The 15,482-nt window shown below is 43.2% G+C and overlaps 1 protein-coding gene across 5 annotated transcripts in view; it reads left to right on the top strand.

Annotated features, from left to right (window-relative positions):
* The window catches only part of LOC105200853 (ankyrin repeat and BTB/POZ domain-containing protein BTBD11), a 32,309-nt gene that overhangs the window by 14,563 nt on the left and 2,264 nt on the right, over positions 1–15,482 (top strand). For 4 of the 5 annotated variants that reach the window (XM_026130114.2, XM_039459639.1, XM_039459638.1 and 1 more), the window contains 11 exons: positions 10,253–10,457; positions 10,643–10,888; positions 11,193–11,672; positions 11,837–12,167; positions 12,372–12,607; positions 12,759–12,961; positions 13,130–13,864; positions 14,049–14,317; positions 14,425–14,630; positions 14,775–15,068; positions 15,243–15,425. In XM_026130114.2, the coding sequence (XP_025985899.1) occupies positions 10,253–10,457; positions 10,643–10,888; positions 11,193–11,672; positions 11,837–12,167; positions 12,372–12,607; positions 12,759–12,961; positions 13,130–13,864; positions 14,049–14,317; positions 14,425–14,630; positions 14,775–15,068; positions 15,243–15,425 (3,388 nt within the window). Of the gene's footprint in view, positions 1–5,255; positions 7,000–10,252; positions 10,458–10,642; positions 10,889–11,192; positions 11,673–11,836; positions 12,168–12,371; positions 12,608–12,758; positions 12,962–13,129; positions 13,865–14,048; positions 14,318–14,424; positions 14,631–14,774; positions 15,069–15,242; positions 15,426–15,482 lie in introns of those variants that run through there. The other variant, XM_026130115.2, reaches the window with a different exon arrangement.

Genomic DNA, 15,482 nt, shown 5'->3' with positions numbered 1-15,482 from the left:
ATTTACACACAATAATAAATCGATCGTCGGTACATTTTCGTCAATTTGGAATTCGATTCTCGATGATTGGCACGATTATTTGAATCGATATTAAAGATTTGCGATAAATTTTTGCATAAGAGACTCGTAAATTTAATATTGTTGAATGTTACATATTTTAATTTTTATAACGCTCATTTTTTTGCGCATCGAATTAGTCATGTCGTTAGGGATCGTTGAAATTTACGAGGCAATTACAACTGATCCGATCTCGGGAGACCTGACGACTGAATAGTTGGTTTCTCTCTGTTATTCAGTTTCATCGACATGACTTTCGATTCTCGCGACTATAGGGTTTCAGAAATCTATATGGAATATGTTGATATAAGATGTCTGAAAAATGTAAGAAAATCCGTTTCTGTCAACGCGACGCGACGGTCTCCTCTGCATCTCTTTATTACTCTGTGACGGGACAAGTGGGTCCTATTCCCGTCCTTGTCGCGCGAAAGATGATGCATCCGCGCGAGAAAGCATCCGGACGCGCATAATGGGATACAAGCGAACGCTGCAACGCATTCGAATATCCGGCGTTTTGCGGCACAACTGGATACGCATTTCGCGCATTCTCGGGGATCCTCGACTGTGTTGGTGACCACTATTGTGCGCCGCTATTATACGCCGCTATTGTGCGCCTCTCGTCCCATGCACTGGCGCTCGTTAGCAGAAACTTTTACTCTCGCCCCGCATCTCGTTATATTCAACGTTCAATCGTCCGATTCATTTTCTCGGCGCGGCGGCGGCGGCGGCAGAGAATTAGGATGAAATAGAAATTAGCTTGCCATTATAGGCATGTGCGCGCGCGATCGTGCGAAGGGAGAGCTCGCTTTTAATTAGTTATCCGAAAGTCGGAAACTCGCGGGAAAAGTCGCGTTATCTGGGAACGATGCGACGATGCGACGATGCGACGAGCCGCCGCCGCCGCCGCCGCCGCTCGTCGTCGCGATTGAGAATGCGTACGAGGGGAAACGCTGATTCGAGGTGAATCCGCGGCAGATATTTGGGTTAATGGCTCTTTCCGCTTTACTTTGCCTTCTTTTTTTTCCTTTCGTTGCATAGCGTTGATCTCGACTAGCTTTTACTAGCAGCGGCGTTGGCGGAGAAAGAGAGCGAGATCACGGACGAGACGCATCCATTATCTTCGTGCGCGTAGGATTGTGCACGTGTTACTACTGGCGCTAATGATTATGGCCGGAAATAAGGCACCTCCCAAACACAAGCAGAGATATGAATAGAATTAAATAAATAAACAGATAAACCCTATAAGCGCTACGATATTATTTAATATTAATAAAATGTGATTATATGTCCACTTCTAATAATATATGAGAAGTATTATTTATTTCAATATCTTTAATTATTGAGAATATTATAACTTTTAAATGTAATAATTAGAAAGTTTATGAATATTTTATTTATAATAATTTACATAAATTTTTGATCACAATAATATTTGTAGAATATTTTCATATTTGTAGAATATTTTTATAATATTCGTAAAATATTTTTATAATATTCTAGGAATATTGTAGCGCTTATAAAGAAGTTTCGTTTTTATATTTATCGACTCGGACAGCGATTGACAGAGAGAAGCAAGAGAAGCGGAAATTCTTATTGCGGAGGGAGTTCTTTGCTAATTTTTGTAATTCTCCATCATTTCTTCTGAAGTAATATGAAACTCAATAGATGAAGATTTACATGCTGCAATCGCGCACGTTTTCTGTTATCCTACTGTACGCGCTTATTACTTTTTGTACAACGCTGCGAGATGGAAGAAATGCGAATACACGCAGACCACAGAGCGGAGAGGAGGATATTGATTTTGAAGAAAATTTCCCTTAATTTCTCTGGCGCGTTCACTCCCATTCGCGAGAACCGTTAGCCGTCAAGCGCGGCGAGCTTCCTATAACCAGCTTATTATTAGCTACGCCCTACGTGAGGCATCCGCGAACCGACGATTATTAAAATCTCCCTCCCCCTCCCAGAAGTGTTATTACATTTCGATGCCGATCGATCCACGCCGAGTCGGATATACCTCTTAGGTGAATAATTAACCGCACGAGCGATTTAACCTTTGCCACTCGCGAAGCGATATGATGGGTACATCCTCAAGAAACAGAGTAACGTTATTCGCGACATTTTTATTATATCGCTGCTGCACATATACTGTTGCTTTTTCACGTGCGTCATCGTTGCGACCATCAGACTCTCCGCCTCCTCTCGCGATTGCAAGAATCAAATTAACGGCTCCGTCCGACTTTTATGCAGGCGGATCGAAAAACGCACATAGAGGCGGCCGGCGGAGAGCCGGCGTTGCAGAACTTCCGCCTGTGTGCTCCGTACGATATACGTATATACGTATGCGCCACTTTCGCGTGGGGAAAAACGTTTACGGGAAAATTATAGCGCGCCGGCGAACACGCGGTGGCCTGTGCACATTCTAGAGAGACCGTAATTCCCGTCCTTCTTGCCCGTCGAAGAACCGCCGCCGACGCGACGTCGACGTCGATGAACGGGCGGACGTTCCTCGAGAGAATATTCGGCGGACGTACGACGGGCGCGTAGACACGCTTCGGTGAATAATTTAATATCCTCGTAGGAGCGCCGCCGCCGCCCTTGACACCGGAGTTTCGCCCCGTGAGCACGGACAATATCTGCCTTGAACTCTTCCTCTCCTTGCAGTTTGTCTGCTACGGGACACGTGTTGCGGATTTGGCCATTCTTAAAAGTATTCATTCAACAAACGGTCTTATGCATATGCAGTTTCGAGGGCATCGATTTTTCAAACTCTTTGTAGAGGGATGTATCTCGTTTCTTTCGGTCTAAAAAAAAAGACCACAGCTGAAACTGTGCGAACTTGTTTCAACTCTCGCGCCTCGCGTCTCTATCGAATCCATTTTCGTAATCACCGTGCGAATAAGCAATCGTTTACTTAGTTATGTTTATGGTTTTTTTTTTTATTTTTAGAAACTCTGTTATTATCATCACTATTTTTATACTCTGGATTTTAATGATTCCTCGTGCGATGAAGTCGACTTCGATAGATAGATTTTCAGCGCGCGATAAGGAATACCGGTTTATCTGGATTGTAGAGCTGTCTGCTTTCGCGTTAATTTACGGTAATGCGAACTGAAGGCGGTCGTGGTAGTTTTCGCTGTGTAACTGACTTCTATTAAAGCCTTTAAATACAATCTGTGCTAACGGAAGGTAAATGAAAAATAGAAAATGCACGCCGCGTGACGTATGCTAATATCTGGATGATTTATCTTAAGGCGAAGCATTGTCGATTTAATTTTAGCCGAAAAATCTAAAATGTTTAAATCATATTTTTTTTTAATATCAACGTTGGAACGAACAATCTTGTCGTGAATAGAAAAAATATTGGAAAAATTAGAAATTAATTTATCGCACAAACAGTTTAAACGAGCAGTTTTATACGTGTATTAATATCTCGAGAATTTCAAGCTCGATTAAAATTTCAAATCTGTCGGAAACTACAAGGTATAATTTTAAGGCACGTATTGTGAAACTGTTTTGAATTATTCTGTTTTCTCTAGAAAACACAATAGAAATTTAAATAGGAAATGATTGAATAATTCTGATCGAAAAGTATAATATTCCTATAACACTCTGGATGTTCGTCGAACATGGGGCGCAACGCGTTCAACGTACCCCGTTCGCATTATCAATTTCGACACGCGAATTGTCTCATAAGTATTCATAATTGCCCGAGACACCAGTTGCGTCAACGTCACGAGAGACCTCGCTCGCGCTATAATCCTCGCAGATATAATTCCATAATGCACACTCGACGCACGCATTTGGGGACGAGCGTTGCTACATAATTCTAATGACGATTTTAACGCTGACCTACTTCGCTTCCTGTTTTCCGCGAGCGAGTGTCGAGCACCCTGTGCGCAACTGTACGCATTTAATTGCTACTAGGAATACCTCCTGGGAATCTTCCTCGTACGCGCCGCAATAAAGCAGTACCGGAAGGAATCAGCAACGCGGTGCGGGGGTACTCACGGTCGACCTTCTCTGCCGATCGTGTGGACAGATTTCGCGCGATACAAAAGGTTACAGTACCGTATAAAACCGCAGGCGTGAGATATTATTAAAACACGACACCCCCTATATTGTCATTATGTTATTCGGAGGATAGAGCTGTCTTGGGAGAAAAAAAGACTATTGCGTTTATCGTCATCCGATTATCAATTGATTATCAATCTTGGGATGTGGATTGTCTCGCGAAAGAAGCTTCAATGAATGAAAAGAATTAATTGATGGAAAGAATTGACTATATAGCGGGGGAAAACTATATAGTGGGAGAAAAAAATGCTGATTGAACAACAGCTTTACGTCTAAGCTGAACAAAAAAAAAAAACAAAAAAAAACGATGACACCGTATCTGAAGCGATGTCAAAGTCCGTCACGGATGCTGACTAGGGCGACGCGATTTGAGTACACGGCCGTAGGAAGTAGGATGGTCGCCGGAAGTCCTCCCCCGAAACATATGGTGGGGCTCTCTGTCTCTCCCTATCTTTCTCTGTAAAGACACATACTCGTTTGTGCTCTCCCGTTTCCTGCGGCTCGCCAACGAAAAGAGCATGGCAGTTAACAAGTGGCGGCCGGCACTTATGCACGTCGCGATCGCGGCTTGCCGAGCCAGCTCGCGCTCTCTTTCTCTTTCTCTCTGTCTCTCTTATGAGATAAGCCTCTCAGATCTCCTTGCTATCGTGATAAAAGCCTCCGAGACGACCGGATTACGGGGAGGCCCGTGTAACTCGCGCTCGCGGAGAGTTGCACGGTCAGTTTTACCAAGTCCGGCGTTATACAATTAGCAACGTTATATAATTACGTAATTCTCCGTTACGCTATTACACAATTGGTTTCGTATCGTTATAGTACGGACATCGCGTATCGTCCTCGAAACGTACGATCGATTCGTGGGGCGGCTCAACTCCAGAATCGCGTCTTACAATAGCTTCTGCGTGATCGTTCGCGGGGGACAATAGCGAGCGCGGGCAACGTCTCCGAGCGTAATATCTATATTTGCGGCGGACGCGTATATATATTTTTTTACTTGGGCGCAGCGAAGCTCCTTTTCCCGTGATATCATAGTTACGCGCGACGGAACAAAAGCTAGAGCGGGCGGGCGGGCGGGCGGGCGGGGTACGCACACGCACACGTACGCGCACGCATGCACACGCACGCATGGTGAAGGTAGGAAAGTGATACGGATATCTCTTCTTTTCCCCGACTCTGTGCGGTGCACCGCGAGGGAGGCGCAGTGGCGCACACGTTTCACCTGTGCCGATGCACAGGAAGCCGTACAACACGTCGTCGTCGTCGTCTCAGTCGCGTGTTTACATTGAATGCAGCATGATGACTGCACCGCACTAATGCAGCGGAAAAGAGTAACGCCGTGATTATATGGCTCGTTTATTTATCGATACGGTTCTTTTTTTCTGCAGCCGTTCCTACTAATCCGCGATAATCCTCGCGTTTTCTCGTCGCGTTTTTGCCGCGCTCCGTGTCATGTGTTATCGATACTAAGTGGAGCAAAAACCGAAGCTTCCGTCAGTGTCCGCAGAGTGATTGATTGTTAATAAATCTAATTACAACCTGATGATTCGCTCGATCGATGAGACATCTTTATCGCTGTCATTCTCGATGAATCAGCGAGGAAATTTTGCGGCGTGAATCTCCGCTCAAAACTGGAGCAATGTTACACGTTATCGTGGCAGGACGTGAAACCGACATCCTGTACGATCTCGCCAGGAAAAGTTTGCGGTGAATTCCAATTATTTGCTCGCGAGAGCCAGTTGAGCGAAATAAAAATAATCGTGTGATAGAGGGAAATTTATGGCACTACAGCGAAATATAAGTCTGTAATATATTGTACGGTACGATCGAACGAGCTAGAGCAGAGCGAGCCGAGCTGGCGTTTCAGAAATCTGCATTTGTAAACGGGATACATGCAAACATACCTACTATTTTGAATAACAGTGTGACTGCGGCAGTGAAACGCGCGTACAATTAAATCGGAAATTGATTCGGGATACCGTCGACGGAAACCGGATCTTTCGGTCACGCTTTCACGTTTTTCGCATCTGCGCTATAGATATAAGCGCGAAGATTTCGCTCTGCCGATCGGCCGATCGGAGACCGCGCGCGCGTCCTAGAATGACCTGTTCACGTGAATGACATGCCGTCCACGAGACGAGCTCAGTGCTGCACCGAGGACTGTAGGTGCGTGTTGTGTCGCGAGTTGAAAGGATTCAAGATGAACGCCAACGGCGTCCAAGTTCAGCAGAAAATTGGTCACGAAGGTGCGAACTTTATCCTGCGGCGGGTTATGCCCTTCTTGCCGAAGCCCCCGATGCGAGAGGAATGGCGTGAAGTCACGAGGCACGACGACGATTACGACAGAAGCTCAACCTTGGAGGACCGAAGTCGTCGCGGTGATGGCGTGATGAACGACAGTCGTGATCTAAAACCGTGGACATCGAGCAACGACATCGGGAAAACGGGGAAGGACGTCGGTCACAAGACGGTCATTTACTTCGGCGACTCGAACCCGAGACCGAAGGAAGATAAGATGAGGCAGCCCCCGGCTCCGCCCCCGCCGCCACCGCCGTTGCCGGAAGCGTGCGTGCAAGTGACATCGAGATGCAACGAGAATAATCCGCGAGACGCCGAGACAACAGAGGCTTCGGAGCGAGACAAGGAGCGGGAAGAGGATGACGCCGGACGACGCCGAGATGCCGCCGAGATGGAGAACGGCGCGGGCGATCCCAAGGCTGCCCACGAGATCGTGGTGAACGTCAGCCCCAGCAGGGAGGACGTGCTGAGAATAGAGGAGGACGAGAGCCAGCTGGAGGACTATTGGTCCTTGCCGGGGGACACGAGCGGGTTCAAGGCGGATTGGAGTTTCGTGCAGCAGTGGCGGCTGAGGGGGTAAATTCACGCACGCATGCACGCTTGTCAATGACCAAGGAAGAAAAATAGATACGCTGCCCTACGGCGACGCGGGCTTCCTTCCTTCTCGTGTTAAACGCGATACTCGTGTCGTTTCCGCCATGTTTGCCGTTCAAATGCTAATGAGGACGATTCTTTCGTTAATTCATTGATCAACGTTTCGTTTTTCATCCTCTCAAGAGACAATTACTCAGACTCATTACAAATGAAATAATTTTAATAATGAATGATATATCACGTTTTTTTTTATACTCGTATATATAATTTTTAAGTGTTAAATTTCCGACCATGTAACGATTCTAAATAAGAATCTGTTGCCTGCAGAAAAGTAAAAGAAATTTGGAATATATTTTTTGATTGTAACAGCGATTAATTTGAAATTATTGTTTCACGATTTCTCGATAAGGCCAGACGAATAAAAGATCGAGTTTTAAGGCTTGCAGATGAAAGTAAAGGAAAATTTGAGTTACAGTGGGATAAGGTATAATGGAATCGTGCGCTCGCGTTTATCTCGCGAGACGGTCGAACGCGTATCTAAACATGTCACATGATTTTGCGCACTCACGAAGAGCGGCGCGTTCGCCACTTTGTAATTCATGATTCACTAGCGACCCAGACAGCGCCGCAGTCGCGGAATTCGCGTTTGAATATCCTTATCTCTACGCGTTCATTTAATTTTCCCCCCCGCGTGACTGACGGATGCGCGCGTTCGAATAAAACGTTCATCGCGCTGTATCGAATCGATATCGTGTAATGGGACGTGCGTGTAAATCGTCGTGTTGAGCCATTTCGAATCGGTATTACGTATCGCGATTACGAGTTGTTTTAAGACTCCTAGCCGCGCTCGCTGATTTATTTTCCCGACGTACAAACGATCCGTTCTTCGCGCTCTCCAAGGAAATCCAGATGATGCGCCACTAATGCTCTCGGATCCCAACAGTGATGCCTCTCAAAGTGCATAATAAGTGCATTCGAGTTGAATGCCTGCGGCACGTGGGTGTGCGTCTGTGTGCGGTGCTCTTTTTTCGTCGCTCGCTTTCTTAGTATTCTTTTTCTTAAAATAGACATTAAAATGCTTTTGCTTTTCTTACATATCGGAATAATGCCCTTTACAAACGAACAAACGACTGATATGCCTGAGATATATATTTTATTACACGGAACAGTTTTGCTGAAGCTCCTTAAAATTTAGCTTGGACACAGATCTGAAAGTAATTTATTTCTTGGGTCATCAAAATAATTGTGTAGGATAGTCAAATTAATTGCTAGAATGTCGAGACATTTTGCAGCCTCACTCCTCATGTTGAACGTTCTACATTATTATTTTGATAGCTCAACAAAATTATTTTCAGAATTCTTAAATTTTTAGATCAATTTGATCCAAACCGTTCTTTCCGTGTACAAAAGGAAATGCATGCAATTACGTAAAAATTTCTTTTACATATCGTGTTATAATTAATTACGCGTGTCTATTGAAATTGCAATTTTTGAGATAAAGTTTATTTTATAAACTGCAATAAAATTTATATAAGCGAGATGATTGTGATTTTGCCTCGGTGCAGTTTGCAGTTGCAGTTTTGATAAATGTCATGATTAATGCAATTGTTATTTCTTGTACACGAATAATAATGTTGAAGGCAACTTTCTTATTGCCGAATTGAGCCTAATCAATTGATATGATAACGGGTCATTTGAATAATCGCGACGTTAGCGTTTCGCAAGAGTTGCGTCTAAAAAGTGAAATGAGAGGAACGAATTAAGTGCCCTGGAGTGCGCTTATGTTGCGCACTTTTCGCGTAACCGTGTATATACCATAACCGGGAATTGATTTGGCCGATACGCTACCTGCATTGCTGCGTTTTCTGTCCCGGTATCTCCCGCGACCGGGCGGGGTTTGCGCAACTTCTAATGTCGGATTTGAAAGTTGTCGAAGCTAAATCCTCGACGTTCGATATCGGCCAACAATGGTCGCGCAATTGAATATAATAGCGTTCATAAGGATTGCGAAGCGCATTCGTCGTATTACAGCTGCTTATTTCAGCGGAACCTTAATTAAGTAGACGCGTTATTAGCCTTTTAAAATAATTTTAGGATCACGATACCGACGGTGGTTTCTTTTCGTTTCCGACGAACGCTCGGCGCGTTCTGTCTCGATTCTTTCCACAGCACTTTCTCTCAAGGCGCGGAACATACATATTTATATGTATATTTGCATCGTAGGAAAGTTAAAAAAAAAAGTTGGCAAAATTTAAAATAATCCAGTAATACTTCCTGAAAATTAATTACGCATCAGCGAATCGCAAACGCATCTGAAACGAGACGAAACGTGAGCAATTGGAAATTATTCTACCGCATGGTTTTATTAACTTTTAATGCGTTTTATCGCGTATAAACGCGATGGTCAAGGCTCGCGGCCGCCGCGAGCTAAATGAAATTTTTTTCATCAAGGTGCCGCGGCATATATCAGCGGCAGCTCCGTGTCGCTGGAATTCTAGGGTGGAGGAGAGACCTTACCGCGCCCCTAAAGAGCCTTACGGTCGTTACAACGGTTTACAAGTGACGCGAGTCTCATTAGGACAAACGCAAATGCAGTTCCGTTTATCCATTTCTTCGTGAATGTTACGTGACTCTTATCTCTCGAGTGCGTCTCGAGAGCTAGGAATCAGAGACGTGGCCAGTTAGCTACGTAGATTACGACTTTTCGAGAGCATAACTTCCAAGAGACGAGTGTCTTCCAACGGAATGCACCTGTCTAGACTATGCGTACTATGCGTCTGCTTCTTAACGCGGGGGGAGGTCCGATAAAACGGCGCGAGCGATCGCTCGTAAGCGAGCCGCTAGGATTATTCTTGCGACAATTAACGAGGCGCCGCGTCGCGCCGACCTATCCCACGGAATATCGGCTATCATTTCTTGGTCGTTCAGGTAGGGAAACCCATTTACACCGGGCGAGCTTTTTAAATACGTCGCCGCGTACGAGTTGCCGCGTACTCTTCATTCAATCGGCGTTCAATCTTTTCGTAATAAAAGTCTTGATAAAATTCTTCATAAAATTTCTTAATTTTTATTTCCGCGATTAAGCCTAAAATTAAATAACTTAAGGAAGTTATGTTATTAATTGTTATTTTCAAGAAGTAATGAAAATAGATAATGTGAAGGGGAGCGGAGTAAACTGTAACTAAAAAGAGAAATAAATTATTCTCGTCGAACCAAGATAAAAATTCTTTTACAGACCGGGCGGTGGTAATAACCGCGAGATATACAGTCCCTCTTACTCTAAGGATCTCACCGAGAATTCCCCTAAAACCGGGGTCCACGACATGATCCATATGATCCCGGAAAGAGATACGGACAGCGTGGCACCGACACCTACCCCACAGCATCCGCGTCACTCCCAACATCATCATCTCAGTTTACACGAACTCCGTGCGCTTCAGGTATGTAGAAATATGTCTACTTATCCAAGGCTAGAGGTATTCCACATGTATATTTAATTGCTAACGTTTTTCTGATATCTTATTTAAAATTTTAATTACATACTAAGAATCGCGAAAAAATGGAAGATCGGAAAATTCCGCGAAACGCCGCGACGCCGGTCGTAAAAGATCATCTACTTTTGCAGAGGCGGCCGGAATGCACCGGCAACAGCTCCTCCGATGAAAATCGATCGTCCGGACACGCGAGTATGTCGGACACTGGCGGTCACACGAGCAGCAGTTCGCCACCGCATCGTCATCATAGGACTCACAGTCCTCAGCAACTGAACGCCGTGCCTGAGGACGATCGACTCTCGGCGTCGGTTACCCAAAGGAATGGCAGGAGCCGATCCGGTCAAAGCCGCAACCGGCACCGAGCTACTCCTGCTAAGGTTCCACCTCATTCAACTTTTATAGAGCCGCTCCAACATATTTTAATTAATGTTCTAATTAAAATTAACTGAGATTTTTTATCATTTTTTCTTTGCGATATTTTTAACAAATTAAATAAATAATGTCTTCATGATATTAAAGTGTTATAAATGTTCTATCAAATATTAGTCAGAATTAATCTTTGTTTTTAAATATTTTAACGAGTTATCCAGTTATGTTTTAATAAAAATCAATTTTACATTAATTTTTCAACTAATGAAATTTCTCTAGAAATTTATTTCTAATATTTCATTTTCTCTGCAGCTGCAGGTACCATGGTCGGGTTCTGGTTTGGAGGATATAAAGCTGGCGATCCAACAGTTGACGATGCGCTCACACAAGTCTTCTTCCACATACTCTTCATTGAGCGGTTCGGAAAGTTCGGAGCCCGCGGTGAGGAGGCTGATGCGACACTCCAGCTTAGAAACGATCAACACCAATGTGACCAGTGCCGATGAGTTCGTCTGGGTAGACTCTCACAATCGTCTGGTGGAGTTGCAACAGTTACCGTGGACTCACCACGATGTGCTGCGTGTACTTCAGAACGGTCGCACGAGGGAACACATGGATCAAGTCTCGATGGAGACGATCCCGCGGCTCTCCTACCTCCTGCAACGCGCGCTAGTCAGGATCGGTCGCGAGACTCAGAGATTGACGAAGCCCATAGGCCTCTGTAGTAAGCACGAGGTGTACAGCGCCTTCAAGATCGTACTCTGTCCGGCTCTGGCGGATTCTTGCACCAAGGTACATAGAATTATTTGCAATTACACACACATGCTATCAAATAATAATATCTTGTTAATATCCTGATAACTAGAACAATATATTCTAATAACAACTGATAATAATCCAATCGCCATCCGCACTTAACACTAAACATAGTCATTTGATGTCCATCTCGTTTAAAGGCTTGCCTTCGAGCTGCCGCGATGTTTGCTGTATCTGGCGATCAGCTAAAGCAATCGAAGGCATCCCGTTCAGGGCTGCAATTGCCAGTCGGACGTTTCTTACGTTGGATGTCCGATGTGAGACTCGGGCGGATGATTCACGAGTACGCCGCGATATATCTGACGGCCGGGATCGAGAATCTTCTGGAGGAGATACTGCTACAGTGCGTGCCGACTGAACCGCATACGACCCTCACGGCGACGATGCTGGAGCACGCTATAGCCAACAGTGGCGACTTATGGGGCTTGTTACAGCCATATGCGCATCTCAATGCCGGTCGGACGGCATCGGGTCTGTATTTTTTATTAAGAAGAGAATTATTCGATATCAGTTAATGCTCATTATACTGTCAACAGATTTATTTGATTTTCTATCTTTTTGGATTGAGAACTTTTTAAAATACTTTGTATATAAATATTGTTTAAATAATATGGATATTTTTATTAATTTACGTTAATTGCACGCACTTAATTAAAATGTTTTTTACTATTTCAGGCGCTCTCGCGATGCCTCGTTGGGCAAGTGTAAGTTCTTTGAACTCATCGTCGTCGTCGCGCAGCGGACGGGACGCAGCTCAGTCAGCTTTGGAACCGTCGTTACTTACGACCTGCGTAGGATCGATGTCGGAATTGATAGATTTGATTTCCAAAGTAGCGCAAGCGGGACGCTGCCCCATACCACTGACGACTAGAGCGTTACATGCTCTATTTTATTACATGAGATGCTCGCAGGTATGGAATTTACTTTGAGAACTCTAATCAAAGTAGTCTATTAATTTTTTGCGGCAAATAATCATTATTACTAACAATAACTTGTATAATATTGCAAGACACGTTGTTTTAAACCGTACTTTGTATTATTGATCTGCTTAAAATGTTTTAGCTGGAGCATGGAGAACGTGGTTCTGGAATTCAAGAATTAGCATACGAACGAGCTTATGTAGTGCTACCACCGTTAGTAGAATGGCTACGAGTAGCTGCAGCGCATGCCGAGCACAGACACGGTCTGGTTATGGATCAAGATGACATTAATCAAGCTGCCCGACTATTGTTGCCTGGAGTAGATTGTCCCGTTCGACCGATAAGGTCAGTGAAACTGCTACTTTTATTCAAACAAATTTCAATATGCAATTTTAGAAGATTTAGAGATATTCACATTTATTTTAATTTTTTATGATAATCTTTATAGTTGAAGATTTTTAATTTACTCTATAAGACAATTTGTTAAAGTTTGCGATATTGTTGTACATGTAGTTCCGAGGAGATCGCAGTGTGTTCCAAGCGCATCGACGATGCCGAATACGTTCGATTGCTGACGCTGGACATGGCCTTCAAGATGTTGACCAGCGGACGGACAGATCTGATAGCTCAGGCAATGCCATTGTTGCCTTCGACAAAGATCAACACAGTGAACGATGCCGGATTTACAGCTCTGATGTTAGCGTGTATCAACGGGGATGAATCAGCTGTGATGGCTCTACTGGACGCCGGGGCAGACTTGAATATTGAAAGCCCACCACCCACGACGAGCTCGTCATCAAACACACCTTCTAAGATTCCACAAACGTCCGGTATATCGAACGTTAGAAATCCGATTAATCAGTCGGCAATAATAACGCCAAATAAAACATCGAACGCAAATGTAGCGTCAAGTAGTCCTAACAGTTTAAGTGGAGCTATCTCCAGCGGCATGTGTTATGCGCAAACTGCTTTCAATGCAGAGACACAACACTGGACCGCTTTGACTTATACGGCTCTGTTGGGTCACTGCAATATCGCCAGAATATTATTGGAAAGAGGTGCGGTAGTGGAAGGCGGCGCAAAACTCAGCGAGGATAAATGCACGGTTACGCCTCTGCAAGCGGCCACGGCGTCAGGAAACAACGAGATGGTTGCTCTACTCTTGGCACACGCGGCGCAGCCGTTTCTGTCTACTTTGATTAAAGATTCATTCTCCTATTCTGGTTCCGTGCAACGTGGTTGTTACAGGTAATTCAGTTTTAATACTTTGCTATATTATTATCATAGTCAGATTTTAGTGAACAATGCGATTTATTGAAAGAATCACTATAAAATGTAGTCTACAATTTTAGAACTTATCAATATCAAAATAAATGTCAGATCGGAATGCATTTAGATAAAACTAATGTTTAATTTTGTATTTTATAAATAGCGCAATCTCGGTGGCTACGGCGCATGGTCAGAGAAGTTGTCTTCATCAATTGCTATCGCATCCACTCAACTTCTCGGCAAAGCGAGGAGAAAAGGAGATATTATCTTTAGAAGAAATATTAGCCGAAGGTAACGCCGGTAATAATTCTCAGCAGCAGACTGCCGAAGGAAGAGGAGCTCGCAGAGAAGGCAAGGAACCAGTATTTAATAAGATACAAACGAAGGCGCTACAAGAAGCGATGTATCATAGTGCGGAAAGTAATCATTTAGGTAAGAAGATAATAGAATTCTTGAGTATATCAATTATGTATAAAATAAAATATTAAATTTTTTTATATTATTCACTTTATATAATTACAATTTATTATGATTAATAGATATTACTATGGAACTTCGTGGGCTAAAAATAGGCTGGACATTACATTGTTGGATGCACAGTCTCGCGACAGCTCACGAAATGCGACTGGATTCGGTTATAGATCAATTACTTCAAGACTTTCTTCAAGTCTGTCCGGACGATTATTCCACGCAGTTCGTGCAGGAGTGTTTGCCACTCTTATTCAATATTTTTAGATATAGTAAGGTAAATTATATTAAATTTACAAATAAAAATTAGTTTTAAGATTGTTTATAAAATAAACAATTATAAATAAAATAATACATTATTTAAAAAAATTGCATTAATGCTATTCATGTTTTATATAAGATGTGTTTGTCATTTTCACAGAAGGAAGGCACAACACTCTTGCTCGCTGATATATTTTGCACATGTTTCGGATGGGAAGCAATCAAGCCGATTAGAGATACTACACTTTCGAGCGGGTCAAGAATCGACCCAAAATTTGTAAATAATCCAGAATTAAGCGATGTACAATTTAGAGTCGAAGGTCGCGTTTTCTATGGTCATAAAATTGTACTGGTTACATCTTCTCCGAGATTTAGAAATATGTTGAGCTCCAAACTATGCGAGGGCAATCCTCCCATTGTACAGATTAACGACATAAGATATCACATATTCCAGGTATGCAATTATTATTATAGTTTGTATATGTTTAATATAATAAACTAGAAGATATATAATATTATCTCCTAGTTGTACAGTAATAATATTTTAATAACTTGTACGTTCAAAATAATTAAAATTTATTAAAAACGAGCTGAGAGTTGTTATCGGTCTAAATATTTCAATTTTCAGATGGTTATGGAATTTCTTTATCATGGTGGCTGCGCTACTTTGGAAGTTAATCAAAGTGATGTTCTGGAATTAATGGCAGCAGCGAATTTCTTTCAACTCGATGGCTTGCTCAGATACTGTGAAGCACAGTGTTCCACGATGGTGGACCTTGACAATATTGTTTCTATGTATATTCACGCAAAGGTATATTTTTATAACAATGTATTTTCATACTAACTGCGTATTTTAGATTATCATTTA

Source organism: Solenopsis invicta, chromosome 2 (genome assembly GCF_016802725.1).
Source record: "Solenopsis invicta isolate M01_SB chromosome 2, UNIL_Sinv_3.0, whole genome shotgun sequence".
In the NCBI taxonomy this organism is placed as follows: domain Eukaryota; kingdom Metazoa; phylum Arthropoda; class Insecta; order Hymenoptera; family Formicidae; genus Solenopsis; species Solenopsis invicta.
The sequence above is the reverse complement of the archived record's forward strand: the minus strand, read 5'-3'. Positions and strand labels throughout refer to the sequence as shown.